This window comes from Elephas maximus, chromosome 5, assembly GCF_024166365.1.
Source record: "Elephas maximus indicus isolate mEleMax1 chromosome 5, mEleMax1 primary haplotype, whole genome shotgun sequence".
Classification (NCBI taxonomy): Eukaryota; Metazoa; Chordata; class Mammalia; order Proboscidea; family Elephantidae; genus Elephas; species Elephas maximus.
Window position 1 is genome coordinate 37112659 of NC_064823.1, and position 17572 is coordinate 37130230.

At 36.5% G+C, this 17572-nt stretch overlaps 1 protein-coding gene across 16 annotated transcripts in view; it reads right to left on the minus strand.

The window, feature by feature from the left end:
• The window catches only part of ANK2 (ankyrin 2), a 765621-nt gene that overhangs the window by 61911 nt on the left and 686138 nt on the right, over window positions 1-17572 (minus strand). For 15 of the 16 annotated variants that reach the window (XM_049885478.1, XM_049885480.1, XM_049885477.1 and 12 more), the window contains 4 exons: window positions 16933-17035; window positions 16135-16238; window positions 4412-4636; window positions 1638-1792 (listed from right to left, as the gene is read on the minus strand). In XM_049885478.1, coding sequence (XP_049741435.1) covers window positions 1638-1792; window positions 4412-4636; window positions 16135-16238; window positions 16933-17035 — 587 coding nt within the window. Of the gene's footprint in view, window positions 1-1637; window positions 1793-2769; window positions 2869-4411; window positions 4637-16134; window positions 16239-16932; window positions 17036-17572 lie in introns of all 16 variants that reach the window. The other variant, XM_049885487.1, reaches the window with a different exon arrangement.

Here is a 17572-nt window from a genome sequence, read left to right on the forward strand (position 1 = left end):
ACACTTGAGACTGTGTTGGCATCTCCTGTCTGGAGGGGAGATAGGAGGGTAGAGAGGGTTAGAAACTGGCAAAAGGGTCACAAAAGGAGAGACTGGAAGGAGGGAGCGGGCTGACTCATTAGGGGGAAGAGTAAATGGGAGTATGTAGTAAGGTGTATATAAGCTTATATGTGACGGACTGACTTGATTTGTAAACTTTCATTTAAAGCACAATAAAAATTATTTTTAAAAAATGGCATGATGGAAGCTGGCAGGTGGAGGTGGGGTGAACCCAGGGTGGCAGTGAGCCACTAGCTCTCTAGCCGAGCAGCATGGCATGGCCCACCAGGAAGGGGCGGATGTGGCATACAGAGCAGAATGGTGAGAAGTGGGAAAACATGTTTTTCTGGTCACCGGGCACTCTGTCTCTTGTTGGGAGCTCTGTGAAGTTGCCTTCTCTACTCCCCATTCAGGTTCGTTGCTAGCAGTTTTCCAAGGTGGCAATGCTATGCTGTGTTAGTAGGCAGGGGACCTCCACTCTGTATCTTCCCTCATTCTCTGTTTTATGTCAGTTTCTTATTCCATTCAGTGTTTGATCTAGGACTTTATCCCTTCATTCAATTCTTAGGGTTCCAGGATTGATGTTTGTATCTGTTTTACTTAGTTTTTTGGGTCTTTGCTACAGAGGGATGACATGGTGCATCTGTCTACAGTGCCATGTTGGCTCCGCCTCAGGCTACTCTTTACTACGCATGAGCCACACCTGAATAGCTATTGTGAGTAGTCCTAGAAGACAGATAAATATTCTAAACATCTATGCTTGCCCTTGAGTGTACAGCTTTGTATAAAACTCAGTATGTGCCTGGCACTTAGACAAAGAACTTGCCCTATTGTTTTGGTTACTGAAAGTATTAGACTAAGACCTCTTCACTGTGCAACCTATGGAGGCCTGAGAATGAGCTACTTTCCACTAGTCAAGTAGAGATATTTCAACCTGGCTTAATAGGCCAAGCTAGATTTGGGGTTTATGGAGATATCATGCCCTAATGAAAAACTGAGATCCTGAACTATAAATGTATGTGTGTGTATGAAATTCAGCCCTGATTAACTCTCTGTTTGAATTACAGAGAGAAGTTTTGGTGAGTTTAATTTTCCTACCTCCTTAAAAATAGAAATTTAGAAGTAAATTTTATTATCTTACAATGTACCAGTTATGGGTAATGTGTAAGTTTTTCAATAAAAAATTAGTACTTTGTGTCAATATTTCAAACATCTAAGTTTTCAAGTTAGGCATTTTTTTTAAAATCATAGATTTATTATCTGATATCAGTTTATTTGGAGGTGAAACAACAATATGCATTATATTTAGAATTTTAGGTTCAAAAAAGTTTATACTGAAGATGGAGACATGTTATATCTCCTTATTAAAATATTTGTTACCTTAAAGGGTTTTATTTTCCTGAATGTTACAGAAGTAAGATTAGGCAAATGTATTGTGCATTTCAATTCATCACACAATTAGAACTTAGCAGAATACTTGCTGTGACAAAAAAATGTAAGAGACACACACACAACATACACACCCCTAGATCATAAGAAAGAAATACAAAGTCATTTTTATGCTTCCACTTTTGAGTTCTTTAAAATCCTTAAGTTACCTTCATCCATGCCATTGAGGATTTCATTCAACTCGTCTTCAGTGTATTCGCAGTAATGCTCTTTCCAGCTGTCCCCATTCTCACTGCGCAGGACCACCAGTTCTCTCTCCTTCCCTCGAAGAGCCGCAAAATGAGGGATCTCCACAATTACAGGCCTGACATAGCAATGCAGGACACTTAGTGTGGTAGGAGCTAACCATCAAGACCAGCACCTCAACTCTGTCTGTTACAAAGTGACCTGGAATTCTTCTCTTCCTGGGGACAGGGACACAGTGGGCCATCCTCCAGAGCTCATTGGCTAGCAGATGGTTGCACAGTAGCCTCAGAGGCACCCGTCCTCAGGTGCATGCTGCGACCTTAAGCCAAATGATGCTTCCCTGTGAGTGCATGTGGCATTCTGGAACTTCTCCTTTGATAAATGTAAGTATAACACGTCTAACCAAAAGAAACGCGCATGCATATCTACGATGTGCGCCAATCTTCTACAACATTATCTACAAGGTGCAAAATGATAAAACAATTTAAGAGGGAAAATGGCTTATATGTTGCATAATTTGATGTGTTGTCAATGAGGAAATGTCAGAAAAGTTGGCCACTTGTGAACTAAAGAGTCATGCACTCATGGTTTTTGCTTGTATTTTCGTCATTCAAGGAAACAATAGGCATGTGTACACAGTGTGACTCTAATTAATCATCTCAGCAGACAGCCCACCTGTGCCCAATGCCTATTGTGCTCAGGATCCAGCACATGCACTGCCCTGTTTTTTTCAGGTTACATTCACCCTCAAAATGTATAGAGGCTTTTGATTTTTGAGTCCAGGTTGCTTTGATACAGACTCCAAATTCATCATAACAACGTCAGAACTAGCACGTAGTACAACTAGGCAGATCTCATGCTTAAACGAAAATGAAGACCACAGCACTTTAAGGGAAAAGATATAAAAACATCACTCGAAAATAAAAGTCACATACCATAAGGGTCAGAAATGGTCCACTAAAGATAGGTTATACAGAATTTAAATCATAGAAAGGGATATGTCATGGGCACAATGACAAAAAGAGAAATCATATTGCAGAAGAAGGAGAAGAATGGGGGGCCAGCAGCCATCAATTTGTTTTAAGTCACTCCTACCCAAGGAATTTGGTTCCAGGAGGCCCCAGCTGAAGGATGCGGCTGACCAAACTTTCTCCCTCATTAAGTGGGGGAGGAGCTGTTGGCAGGTGAAGTTTACTGAGTACATCCAAAGCAGCAGTGAAAGAAAGAACATAAGTAAGCTTCAGGTATGGTTTTCCACAGAACCCCAGTGTCACCAGCTGATCAACAGGGTGAACTTTGGTTTCTCACTGCATTTGGTTCTGCCCTCTCCATTGGTCACAAAGAGCAAGGAACCAAGACCCAGAGTGTACAATGGAGGCGCGTCTGTGGAAGAAGAGCTCTTAGCTGTCAGATCTGTCCCTATTTAGTTTCACCGCCAGGGCACTAGCAAAAAATTAAAAAATACCTATATATATATATAAAAATATAAATATATGCTCCACTGGAAAGACAAAGCTGTTGGGAATATAGCAAGAACTCTGACTCTATAGAGAGACCAGATGTTTTCATGGATATTCCTCAACAGATTTGAAGATTATTCAAAAGGCTGAAACGACCCGATCATGAGGGAAGGGTCGGGGGCTGGTACAGAACATGAAAAGAATCACTGGGGAATTACTCCAACCATAATAGTATTTTCTGATGCAACCCAGAACTTCACAGGCTCCTTCTAAAGCTCTGTACTGTCTAATGGGAGGACGTGGGAGGTGGTTTCTATAATTGGAAAATACCGACACACCCTCTTTCAGGTGTGAAAGTAATTTAGAGCAAGCTGTTAGCTTGCTCCAAATTACAAGGCTTTAGAACTTTTCCTGAGTTCTAAAGCAAGCAATTCTCTCCTTGATATGACATTGGCAAAGTAAAAGACTTCATGATTAATAGATGTTTCTCCCAGTTTTTCAAGCATCAAGACTCAATATGACAAGACTTAAAGACAATTGATTTGTTTCAAAATGTTTTGAAACTTGTCCCCTCCACGACTTCATCCTTTTGTCAGTTCTCAGCGGTAGCTATTCATTTCTTGGCAAGTTGAGATGCCACGCAATATAATAGCAGCCGTACAAACAAACAGAAGAAAGAAGAAATGCTAGTTTCTGCTCAGAATTGCTAAAATGAGCATGAAGGAGGTTAGTCTTGATTTTGTTGTCTTAATGCAAAGTGCAACTAAATATACTGTCAAGTGTAATCTTAAGGCACAAGATAGCAATTTTGATAACAGAAAAAAAATCACAAAGACTAAGTTTTTGGATACGCTATAAAGGAAACGCTGATTTCCAAAGTGAAGATAGTGACTCTGTTTTACAACTATGTAAGACTTTATATCTACATTGGAAAAGTGCATTTTTTTTTTATGACTTTATCCCTTAAGTCTAGAAAGAAAAAAAAAAATACCTACCACTAGTTAAATCATGATTATTCACATTGAGAGTCTAGCAGTTACACATCCAAGAGAAAAATAATAATCAACCTAAATGTTTAACTCATTTATGCCTTCGCATAAGAGGCAGGTAAGTGGAGTCAAACATTGAGGTGCCATTTCAATTAAAAAAAAATTTCACAGCGGCCAATCTTCTTTCAAAGCGATTTGACGTACCTTTTTCCACTCCATCCTAGAGATCTCATGTAGAGGACACAAGCTCATCCATGACTAAGTGGAACGCTTATCAGAAACCCTTACCCAAGGAACTGAGCACCAGAAGGTCCGACTTCGATCAGGCGACTGGCCAGGCCTTCTCCTTCCACCATTGGGGGCATGGTCGCCAGTCTATGGCGTTTGACCAGTCGGCAGGTGACTCGTGTTGGGGCGGTACATTTCCGAGGGGGAATAATGATTCGGAGCCCGTTGTGTCTGCATCCTCGCATAGCTCCACCTCGGGCGTCCACCATAAAACTAACCAGGAAACTAAAAATTAAAATAGAAGGTTAGACGTGTTTTGAAACATTGCAGGCCAGAAAAATAAGCTTTTTTCAAGTTAATTTTTCCCCATAATACTTTGTTCTCAAAATAATCTCTTTTGTATTTATATACATGATGGCCAAAAGAAAATAAAAATGTTTTTTAAAAGTTAGTTTACTCTAACCTTCTGTGTCTATGTTTTGTCGTGGTGGCTGTTTTAGTTTTGTATTATTTTGTTCTGTAACTGAAGAAGAATCTTACTATTTTTGTTGACAATAGCAATATTAACTATAAACTCTAAATTTAAATTATGTCCAAGTGATTTACAGAGTAGAAAGAAATCACATAAAGAACATGGGAGACTCTCCTTTTGTTAAAAACGCAAACTCCTCTGCTTCCTTATGTGCCTACCCTGAAAAATCTATGTGTTAAAGTAATATAAAGATGGAACAGAGAAGACCAAGTTGCCTCTTTTCTAAGCTAATTCAACCTGATTTTCATAATTACAACTTGTCAGCTCATTTTAATATACTTCTATGACTTTCTTTTTTAAAAAGTAAGATTCACAGGCCTTCTCCCAAGGTCGCATCCATACATATGCACCCTGTTCCAACAGCATCTTACCCAGGATGCAGGTTTTTAACTGAGTACATCCTAAAGGAAGAGGAAAAGCAAAATAATTAAATGTTTTGAATAGAACCAATTGACTTGTTGAAATGCACTTTTTCACTTCTTAAGTAAGAGTCTCTCTGCTGTACTCTTCTATTTCAAACAAAGATGGAGTGAACAGGGAACAAGATTATGAGCCCTCTCTACTCTGTGTTTTGACGTGAAATTCCACGAGGGGAATCCCTGGGCTCATGTTGATGGAGGCAATCTTTGCATTGTGATTTTCCCCAAATTACAGTAAATGTGGGAAATCACAGCTAGCATTTTAGAAATGTAAATGCATTGCTACTACTTTTGCTCCTTTTCTGCTGAGCTAGTTGTTCATGAAAAGGAGAAATGTAATCCAAGGCTATTTGGTTTATTTTAAGTGTCCAAAGAGAAAGTGTCTCTCTTAACTTTGAAGTTATCTCCTTTGGGCTGGTTTTAACAGATCTGAATCCAGCTCAATTTGAGTCCTTGTCACTTCGTTAGGCACTCTTGGGCACTTAACATTGTCAAGGAACAAAAATAAAACTGGGCAATCTAATTGTTGCGCACACATACACAAACACACAAAAATACATAATTTGTGTACACCGTTACACAAATTACATCAATGTCTCTCCTAATGTTGGTTGCTTTTGAAAGATCTTTAAACTAAAACAGAAAGAGAGACAGGTGTATCAATGATCTACTGAAACTTGACCAGAGTGGGACGATATGAGATTCACTACACCTGGATACTGCACAGATGACAACATTTACAGCATGTGAAAGGCATTTTGTCAGGCTGTTACGGAATAGAAATGTAATACATTTATGTTATTTTTCAGAGAAGTGAAGAAAAAATAACACCTTCTTCATAGCAGAACACAGAACTCATTCAGTATGCTCTTGAACAGAAATCCCATTGCTAGTAATAAAAATGGACGTGAAGGAGCCCAGCGTGCCTGTCTGAAGCACGCCATGCAGATTGAGGCCACAAGAAGTGGTGTCACAGTCTTTCTGACACGCAGGAGCTAGCCGAAACCCACCATTCGTTCCCAGCCCTTTAAGTTTTTTGAATGTGGCAAAAAATGGGGAGTAAAGTCAACAGTTCAGTCCTGAGGTATTGATGTTTTTGGTACTTAAAACACAATGAGAAATTGTGAGCTGCTTCCCTTATTACTAGTCTTTCAGTATGAATTCTTAACCATTTCTTTTCTTTTTTTTTTAATGTACTATTGCTCACAAGAATGAAAGAACTGGTAAATCTTCTAGAGAGATATCAACGGCTTCTTTTTATTATCTCTATCTGCTATATTTATGTTAAATTTTATAAAAAAAAAATTGGAAGAAGCTACCTAAGTTTCAACCAGTGCTGCCTGCAAACTCATTGCAATGTTTTTGGCTCATAGATGATTAAGGTTAATACTGTCTCTGATTTTTGTCATCTTTTGATTTCTACCTCCATTGGTGAACAGAACAGAGACTCATAAACTAGTAAGGAATTACTGTAGTATCTCTGCTTGATATTATCATCCTCAATACCATATGGATCTATCGAAGGCATTTAAAGCCTTTCCACACTCATGTTATATGTTATTACACTTTTTCTGTATTTATCCCAGGAATGGATTACGGTCGCCAAATTATCAAGTCTCCATCTAGAAAATCCGGTAGACTATCTTTTAGTGAAGCATTCTCTAAAGAGTGAATTGAAGTAACTATGTTCTTGGATGGAACGATGTCTAAGCAACCATACAGTTGATTACTTTCCCTGAGTTTGTATCAGTGATGATTCTTTTTAAATCCTCTTTTTGCTCCCATTGGCTCCACGATTTGCATTTCCAAGCTCCTTTTCATGCAATGTCTGTTAACCTCCTAAGTACCGGGTGTTCTGCTAGGAACCAAGGATACAGAAAGTAAGGACACAGCTGCTGCTTTCAAGAAGCTCACAGTCTAAGCCTCAGATACCACATGATGGCTTCATCATTGCTGGAAATCACCTACTTCTCTGGTCAATGAGGAATAAATTATAACTATACAGTGTCATTCAAGTGCCAAAATGGCAGTGACCATGTTCTCCATGTTTCTTCCTGTGTCTCCCAGTGTCCAGCACAGTGTGGAATAATACATAGTAGGTACTCAATAAATAACTGTTGAATAAATGAAGGAATGGAAGGGTGAAAAGGAAAAGTTGTGAAAAGGTGTATATATTTATATCTAACAAGGAAAGAAGAAAGCTGAAATAGGAAGTAATTCAACTCTTCAGTCTCTGAACAGTCTGGTCACTCCTCCTTCAAAACACTAAACTCGGATGTTTCAGATCATTAAACAGAAAAGGACCACTCTAGTTAATGTTAAATAGTCTCCTATAGGCCTATTCAAATTCCAAAATGAAAGACCCATATATATTTACTGCCCCTGAGAGAGGTTTAGTAGAAAAGGGGAGCAAGTAAAACCAAAATGAACAATTGATTAGTAGTGAAAATTATATGAAGAAAGACCAGAGTCTGAAAAATCACAATAAAAATATATAAAGACTGGTGCTTCAAGTAGATAAATTTACTTATAAGTGATTCTGTGTCATTATATATCTGAAAAATATTACTTAAGCATTGTACCAAAGCTCAAAGCAAACTGGAAAAATGAAGGCTCCAACATGCATAATTCAGAGAAAATAAAAATTAAAGTTCCAAAGAAAATAAGACATTATGTTTTTATCAAGCAATGAAAGAAAATGGCACAGACTAGGAAAAATTGACAAGCTTTAGTGAGGGTATGTTCTTTAGAATGTGTATATGTCAATAATTCTCTCAGGTTATCGAGGGAAAGAGATGAGGCCTAGTCTATATGTACGCAATCTTACATAGCAAGGTAGTACCTCGCAACCTCAAAACATAGATGCATGAGAGACAGAGAGAAAAAGGAGAGAGGGAGAAGAGACGAAGAGGGATGGAGGAAGAAAGAGACAGGGAGAACTTAAAAAACCAGAAAGACAGGAAGACACTAAAGAGAGCTAACTATTATAGTCAAAATGAATGACAACAGTTTATAAATCTTACCAGAAAATACTCTAAACAAATTAGACTCAAATAATATAATATCAGAATAAATAGCTAATAAAAACATGAATTTATATAATTACATATTTTTAAAAAAGTGTTTTCTTCAAATAAAAGGGAATAAGAAAAATAATGACTGAAGTTCATATCTAGGTGCTGATGAAAACTATATAGATGAAAGTAAACTGCTATTCAGTTAAATCCCAATAGTTTATAACAAAATTGAGCAAGCACTTGTGTTTTTTAGTTAAAAATATCAGCACATCAAAAGTGCCACTATTTGGACAGGTAGCAGAAATATTGGATAGAAATATCCCAGATAACTCTGGGATGTATAAAACAATTTCAAAAAGTAAAACATAAATTTTAAGAGGTCATCTACCTTTATAAACCACAGAAAAAGTGAAAGGTATGAAGGTGTGAGTCATGAGATGAATAAGTTTACATAATATAGCTCATTGACTAAAAATAATTTTCTTATGTTGTCAGTAGACCAAAAGGGGGAGAAGGTTATATCTGTAAATATTGGAGGTTAAAAGGACGTAAGTAAAAAAATGTAACTAAATATGTATAGAGGGGATGGTATATGGATTGGAGCTCATCTCTGCCCTTCGTGAACTTTAAGTCTGGCCTTACCTGTCAAAGATGGGTCATCTTATCACCATTAAAGGTTATGGGAAGAATTAAATAATAAATAAGCAAGCATATAAAACCAACCCATTGCTGTCAAGTCGATTCCAACTCATAGCGACCCCACAAGACAGAGTAGAACTGCCCTACACAGTTTCCAAGGAGTGGCTGGTGGATTTGAACTGCTGTCCTTTTGGCTGGTGCCATAGCTCTTAACCACCGTGCCATACAGTATTCAATAAATGCCTATTCCCATCATTTTCCTTTTCTTACATCCAAATGTTTTTATCTTTTCTGAATGTCTCACAAAATTATAATACAGCAAAATAATAAAATACACTGCATTAAAAAAAAAAAAGAGAGAGAGAGAGAGATGGAGAGAAACTAACATTTATTGAGTACCTACTATGAGCCAGTTTTTTACTATGAGCCAGGATCTGTGCTTGGAGGTTTCATACAATTATAGAGTTTTTATTAGTTTGTGAAATTCACTATTTAAATAAGACACAAAAAGACTGTTATCAGAGAGTACAGGGTAATGTGGTGAGCACCAAGCCAAGCTCTTTCTCAGATCTACTCTAGCCCCATCTTAAATTACTTCTGTAACCTTGGGCAAGTCACTTAGCATCTCTAGGTTCCAGTTTTCTTAGCCATAAAATGAAATAAATAGTCCACAAAGTGCCTTCCAGTGTTAAAATTCTATGTGCAGTTTACTGTTAATTAGGTTAGGAAACCTACTAATATGTTCCATTTCAGGTGCTTGGGAAGAATTCTTAATTGGAAAATAAATTATTATCCCAAGACATATATATTATTTTTGTTGTACGAACACGTAGTCAAAGAGCTGTTTTGCAGGAAACGTGTACACACACTGCACTGAGCATTGACTTAAGACCGTACAGACAAAAAAAAAAAAAAAATCACATTAACACACTCAGTGTTACTTGCATATTATCTTACTCTCTGAATAAAATCCAGCAATCATGCAAAGTAGAGATTCTTACTGAATTTTTCTAAATTGTGAGATACAATGCTATCACAATTTAAAACGAATAAAAGCAAAAGCAATCCACCATTATTATGCAGGTGATGACTATTATTATGACAATCTGGTTAGCTAAACAGGTACAGGCTCCAGAGAGGCAGCAGAAAACAAGGAGTCTGGTCTTTTGAGGACTAGGGCCTCTGCCCAAAAAGTTTCTAATTCTCAGCTTTACTTTTAATTCATCCAAGACCCTGGGGCGGGGATGGGAGGAGGTTACAGCATTCAGAGTTAGTTATTGGGTGAAAGAATAGGAAAGAAAAAAATTCGTCAGGGTGCTTCAGTGATCCACATATACACAGCTAGAGGGCCTCGTATTCACCTGATTTCTGAGATTCTGTGAGAGAACCATAGGCTTTCTTTTTAAACCCCTTTATCCTTCCAAATCCTCCAAATTCCATAAATGATAAATTGATGGAAAATGATTTTGAAAAAATATGGCTCAAATTTGCTAAAATCATCAATTTTTTTTATCAATCACTATATTTACGCGTAGAAACATTTGATATGTGTTTGAGAAAAAGTGAAAGGATGGATATAAAAGTTTTCAAAAATGGGAATACAGAACGGGCTTATATGTGGACTGATAACCTATAGTACCATGATAGATGACAACATAATAAACACCTATACTCAGCAGTCTGACAGCAACCTTTAAAAATAACTTGATCTAAATAACTTAGAATAATGGACATTTTTAGAAAACTGACTAGAGAGTCATTCTATAGCACAATTTTCAAAATATCAAAAGGTTGTATTTAAACCAGTAGTAGCAACGAAATGCACTATTTATACACTTTCAGCTTCTGGCTCAGCTAGAATATGGTTAAAAACATAAGCACCACTGAAAATCATAACCTTTAGTAAAACTTCAAAATAGCTCAACCAATTTGCATAATTGGTGGGAATAAATTTTTTCAGCTCTAAGTAGTACTTTTTCTCGCAAAAGAAGATGTGGTGAACCATAATCAGGCCAGGCTTTCCCAGTAGATCTGCATTAATTATGACACATTCTAACCTAATTTCCAATGAAATGAAAAATACCCACTTTCCCCTCACCATAGAGAAAGGGGAATTTGGCAATGAGATTTGGAGAACGTAAGTGTGTTATCTCTTTGGCTAAGTATTGTCACACTAAAGCATCCTGAGGCACAGTTAATGAAGGAGATGGTGAAAGAGAGAGAGAAATGGGTAATATGTTCAGAGAAGGAATTATGCAGAAGTTCACCTGCTGTTGTCACGATCAAGACATGGAGAGGCGCGGCTGCAACAGAATAGATACTTTAGCACAGAGAAGGAATGGATAAGGTGAAATATAAAGAAGGAAATCAGAAGTGACTTTCAACTGATATTTATATACCAAAACAATATCTATTGAAAAAAGATGGAAATACAAATGAAATATAGCTCTATGCAAATGCTGGGGGAAAAGCAAGGATGGGGGCTTTCTGGTGACTCCCAATTTAGGTTACTGGGAATGTTACAAAATCCTTGGATATAAATTTGTTGCTTTCTTTTACACTTGTTTGTGGGGGCACTTAGCAAAGCCTTAATGTCCAAGAAGTTCCAAAAAAAAAGTACAATTACAAAGCTTCTGATTCGATGAACAGAATTTTGACTCGAAAGCTTTTCATTCATACTTTTAAAACTTCCAAAATAATGGTGATGCCCTTTGGGGCTACCATAGAAGAAATGTAAAAAGAAAAGGCACAATTTAAAGTATAGCTTCAACAACAAACAATAGCATAAACTATAAGCCAGAGTAGGTAAAAATGAAATAAAAACAACTATGAAAATGAAAGTCTTAGTGCTTTTTTTCCAAGACTTTCATTCCATGCTTTGGAGATTGCTATTCTCCTCATGGGTCATCTTCTCTAATCCCACTTGGCAATCCTCCCTTTCACTTCTTTTATACCTACAAGTCTGATCTTTTTGAAGACTTCTATACCGAGGGTGGAAACCCTGGTGGCATAGTGGTTAAGTGCTACAGCTGCTAACCAAGAGGTCAGTGATTCGAATCTGCCAGGCGCTCTTTGGAAACTCTATGGGGCAGTTCTACTTTGTCCTATAGGGTCGCAATGAGTCAGAATTGACTTGACAGCATTGGGTTTGGTTTTGGTTTATACCTAGGGTGGAAACCCTGGTGGCACATGTGGTTAACTGGTACGGCTGCTAATCCAAAGGCCAGCAGTTTGAATCCACCAGGAGCTCCTTGGAAACTCTGTGGGGCAGTTCTACTCTGTCCTATAGGATCGCTATTAGTCAGAATTGACTCGATGGCAACAGGTTTTTTTTTTTTTTTTTGGTATACCTAGGGTCACCTTGACTTGAAGCCAACTTGATGGCAACTGGTCATAGGGCGTCATATGGCTCACTTGTGTTTTCCACATCTGATGACATACTAAAGTACCCACGTGTAATGAACCAGAATTCCAACCTTACAAAACAGTGGTTTTTGTTAACTATTATAGAAACATTTGTCTACATCGAAAGGAATTTAGCTTTATGTACCTAAAACCAACTAGGGTCTTTGAAATACATGAACAACTTAATTAACTGCTACAGGTGCTAACATAAACATCTGTATTGTCAAATGAGAAACAGCTTTGACTTCCTTGCATTTCAAATATCAGCTTCTACTATTGGAACTAATATCCCCAGCACGTTTCCATGAATGAGAAGTCCTTTAAAGGATCACCCTCTCATGGTCTTAGGGTTATGATACCATCTTGTACCACGATGTCATGAATTTACATTCAGTTGCTGGCACTTGGTTGTGACGGAAACACCTATCGAACACCATAAAGCTGTGACAGTAAAAAGAGTTTGAAATAATATTTAAAATGAATTACAAAACTAGCTATTGCTAGGAATTCTGTTTACATCTGCTGATTCATCATGCACTTATGAAATGAAGAAGTATTGCAAAATTCAAATTCTTTCTCATACTTTTGTTGATATAATCGTGACTGGGTATGCTAGAAAGAAATGTTAGATTCATTTTGAATTAGTAAGGCAACTCCTTAAGGGACAGGAAAAAAAAAAAAACTCCTGTCAGTCTTTCTTTTTCCAGATATCGGCTGTATATACCATTCAGAACAGATTTTTTAAATTGTCAATACCTATTCTCCCGTAATCATGGACGTTACCAAAAAACCAAAGCCATTGCCATGGAGCCGATTCCAACTTATAGCAACCCTATATAGAACAGAGTAGAACTGCCCCGTAGGGTTTCCAAGGAGTGGCTGGTGGATTCAAACTGCTGACCTTTTGGTTAGCAGCCAAGCACTTAACCACTGAGCCACCAGGGCTCCAATCATGGACATTAGTCACTGGAAACTTAAAGTAGAGGTAAAATAGAATCACTAGTACTACTTCTTGGTAGAAACTGTTTCTTCCATCTCTTTACAGAATCTAATAGAATATTATGCACTCAAATTAGTAGCACCTGCATTAAAAAAGCTAACATTGTTATCCCTTCTATCAAAAACCATTTTTTTAGAATGCTCACATTTTGGGCAGATTTTGAAGAAATGGATTAAGAATTCTTTCACTTTATTAAAAAGAAACTCAGTTCCATGAAAAATATACAAAAACCATTACTTAGGTGCTCAGGCGTGTAACAAATAAAATAGCAAGAAATCATTGTTACATGGCAGCTTTTCAACATCATGAAACTCAATCTCTGAGTTTTCAGTAGTAACTATGCATTCTATAAGAGTCATCTATTCCATTGTTTGTTCTAATACTACAGTAGAGACACTAAGAGGCAATAAAATTATCTGATAAAAATACCAGTAAGTCAAACATTGCCATTGTGATATGTACCACACTGGAATTGTCATTTAGAAGATCCAGAATACATTGTGATTAACTAATTTGGGTTTTGTGGAAGATGTGTCTGTGTAAATCCTAATGGCTATAATCTATTGAGTACTTATTCTTTCTAGGCAAAATGCTATTTATTTAAAGTGTATTTAATCCTTAGAGCTTTCCTATGGGATCAATACTATAACACTCATCTTATAGGTAAGTCAGCTGAAACTTAGAGATTTTATATAACTTGTTCAGTGTCACATATTGTGTGTTAGGGCCAGCATCTAAATTCTGATTGGTTTTACTCCAAAGCAGGCTTTCAAACCATTATGTTAATCTGTCTTAAAAAGAACTGTCATCCAACTTCAAATAACAACATACAGCTGTGCATCTTAAAGGTAGGAACTAGATCTTGCTTATCTATTCCCTTTAGTGCTTGGCACAATGCCTGGGACTTAGTAGAATTTGATAAATGTATGAAGACTTAATATGTAAGTAAATGGAGGACATAAAGAACATTTAAGAGATATAGGTATAAATTAATTACCTAGCTCTCACCAATAATCAAAGCTTTATAAAACAAAGTTGTTTCTTTCCATCAGTTGATTAAAAATATCTGGACCATTGGCTCTTGTAGAAAATACCCATGTCCAGGCCTTAACCAAAACAAATTCTGATGTGATTGGTCTGGAGTAGAACCTGGGTATCAGTATTTTTTTAAACTCCCAGATGATTCTAATGTATAGACAAAGTTGAAAATTATTTATCATCAATGCTAATGTTTGAAATTATCAGAAAAATTAGTTTACTAGAGACCAAGGTTTAAAAGATGCTTATCTTTAGTGATTAATTTAACCACTGGATTATCTTGGTTCATTGGAAGTAATCAACCACAAAATTACTTATAAATGGGTCTTGTTTTATACAATACTGAGGTATTTAGTGTTTTAACATCCTTCAGTAATTTGCATGACTCCTTTATGAAATCCTTTTCTAAAGTAAATGATTTCTTTTGAAAACTGAAGTATTATCACAATACTTTAACTTTTTGTTATTTCAGCTGTTCATAGTTAAATCACATTTTGCCTAAAATAATTCTGTCACTTTATAGGCTGGATGTGGACTTGCAATACTTCATTATGGTTGGGTTCTGTATTCTTCCCTATTACAACCTTCAGTATTCTAGGTCCAGGCTTCTTTTTCTTCTTCATCATCATTGTTGACAAATTCAGTAGCAGAAGACAATTTTTTTTTTTAAACAATTATTCACTGTAAGATTTTATAATAATTTCATTTTACATGTAAAAATATATGAGTACATTTGAATGAGGTTTAATTTGGTTTCTCTTTCCCCTGGGTAACTTGGCATCAGTAATTAGCTTTTACTTATTTGGTGAGGAAAAGAGTATTATGATTATTTTTCAATATCTGTATAATTAAATTATATTTCATGAGCCTTTATTTAGTAGAAGATTAAACTAAGAAGTCCAAAAATTTTAACTATAATATCTTAGAATGCTTTCCTGAAAGGAGAAATATGTTGGAATAATAAAAACAAAAAAAGTTTCATTACTGAAAATAATAATATGGGAATTTCATGTATAGTCATGATATTACTATACTACTTGGAACTATCAAACCATAAGAAACAAATTGTGAAGTGCTACAATTTTAAAGCTTTGTAAGGAATTTCTATTCCACATAACTGAATTCTTATACCTTAAGAACAACTTTAAGTATGTTTTAAATTATTTAACTCAAAATCTTACTTTTCAATGAGTTTATGTAAACAGGCAGCATTCCTTAAATAGTGGCGTGTATATACAATGGATGATTGGTTATACTCAAATTTTCCTTTTTATTTATATTCCTACTTCCTATTTGAATTCCTCTATAAATTTGTGTAAATCAAGCTTCTATGAAGTAAACATATTCTAAATAAATAAGGTGTTTATTTCAAAGAGCTGGTCAGTTAATCTTAGTGAACAGAAACTTTCTAGAAAGCAAATGGTCTTGCCCATCTCTTTAAGATGTCTTAAAGACACCATGTGAACTGTAAGGAGGCCCCTGGTATATTTTGGTTAGTAGCAAGCTGTGTGACTCAATTCTACTAGTTATTTTTACACAATAGTTTTTCTATGCTGAATTCAACCTTTTTTGCTGGTTTATTTGTCTGGAAGAAGCAATGTTATTTACAAGTTTAAACAAAGGTCATCTCCACTGCAAGCTAGCCATCAGCTAAAGCTACTGGACAAAGCTGTTATTCTCACTCCCAGCTCTTTTTACCTCTTGATCTGGACACATAATATTGACTTACTCACCCTGAATGAATGGGGCTGGAAGAAAGAGCCACGTTGTCTAAGTTCTCAGTGCCCCAGCTTAGACGATAAGAATTCCTTTCTGCTTCCTTGGCTAGAGTTGACACCTAAACACAAAGAACACTGGATTTAATAAAAATATTTTCTTTCAGTTAAACTAACATACAATAAAATCTAAAGAGTGGTATCACAGGAAGGCGGTATTACCTGGAAATACTTTCATTTGAAAATACAACATAAGACTGACTCATTTCAAATGAATCTTTTACAATTCATTTCCATTTAAATTATCTTATATTGGTGTATAATCACAGAAGTATAAAGTCTTTGAAAAGTAGGTGCCCATCTATTTCCCCACATCCAATCAACCAAAACTGATGAAGTCATACTTAAAATATTCCAGACTTGATGCCAAATCTTTTCTAATAGTTAACAATTTTAATTATTGGGAGAAGTATTTTAACTCATACCATTCATACTTTAAATGCATCCTACCTCACTTTTTCCTTCAATGGGGATTTTATAAAGGAACTGATCTTTAGAATAACCTCTGTAGAAGAATTCAGCATAGTTGAAGAAATAAGCAATGTATTAGCTCAGATTAACTAAATCTAAAAATCTAGGCAGAAAATCTAGGCAGAAATACTCATGTTTTAGGAAAATCCTCAAATTTCCTAGTCTAGCTTGTCTACTGAATTAAGAATGATTTTTTTAAAAAATTAAAATTGTTCTTTCCAGTGTCATGAAATGTTAAAAGGCTCTTCATAAAGCAGGGACATGAAGGCAAAACAAATCACATACCTGGTGACTGGGGATCACAACTGTGTCGTCAATCATGGCACTGTCCCTCAGGTAGGAGGCATGGCTCAGGGTGTGAGACCTGTCGGAACTGAAGGATCGAAGGCTGGTAGGTTGGCAGGAGGCCATGGTCATATACCAACAGCAGTGGTAGGGTTGGGAGGATGAAATGATGAGCCGAGCGGGAGAGTGAAAAAAGCGAACTATTAGCTAACTGTGCAACTTCCAGGGGGACAATAAATCGCAACTGTCAGGGAAGGCAACACGGCTCTGTGTTGTCCTACCTCTCTGACCAACAGCTAAATGAACACACCTTTTCACTGGTTCCTACCACTCAATGGCAAGGGCACAAGGGAATCCAGAAGTTAAAATTTGATACTCCTAATCTGATTCATTTTCTTCCCAGAAATGTTTGCAACCAGCAAGTGTAGCTTGCTTACTGCCAGCAAGAGAAATTCACACAGGTAATAATTCCAGTAGAGATTGATTAAATCTGTGTTAAATGTTAATCCCCCTGTAATTAAGAAAAACATTAGAGAGAAAGTAGACTGCCCTCAGAGAGAAGAACAAAATGAAAGAACAGGTTTCATTTTCGCTCATCCTTTTTCATTCTCTCTACAGGGCTCTTTCTCCTTCTCTCCAA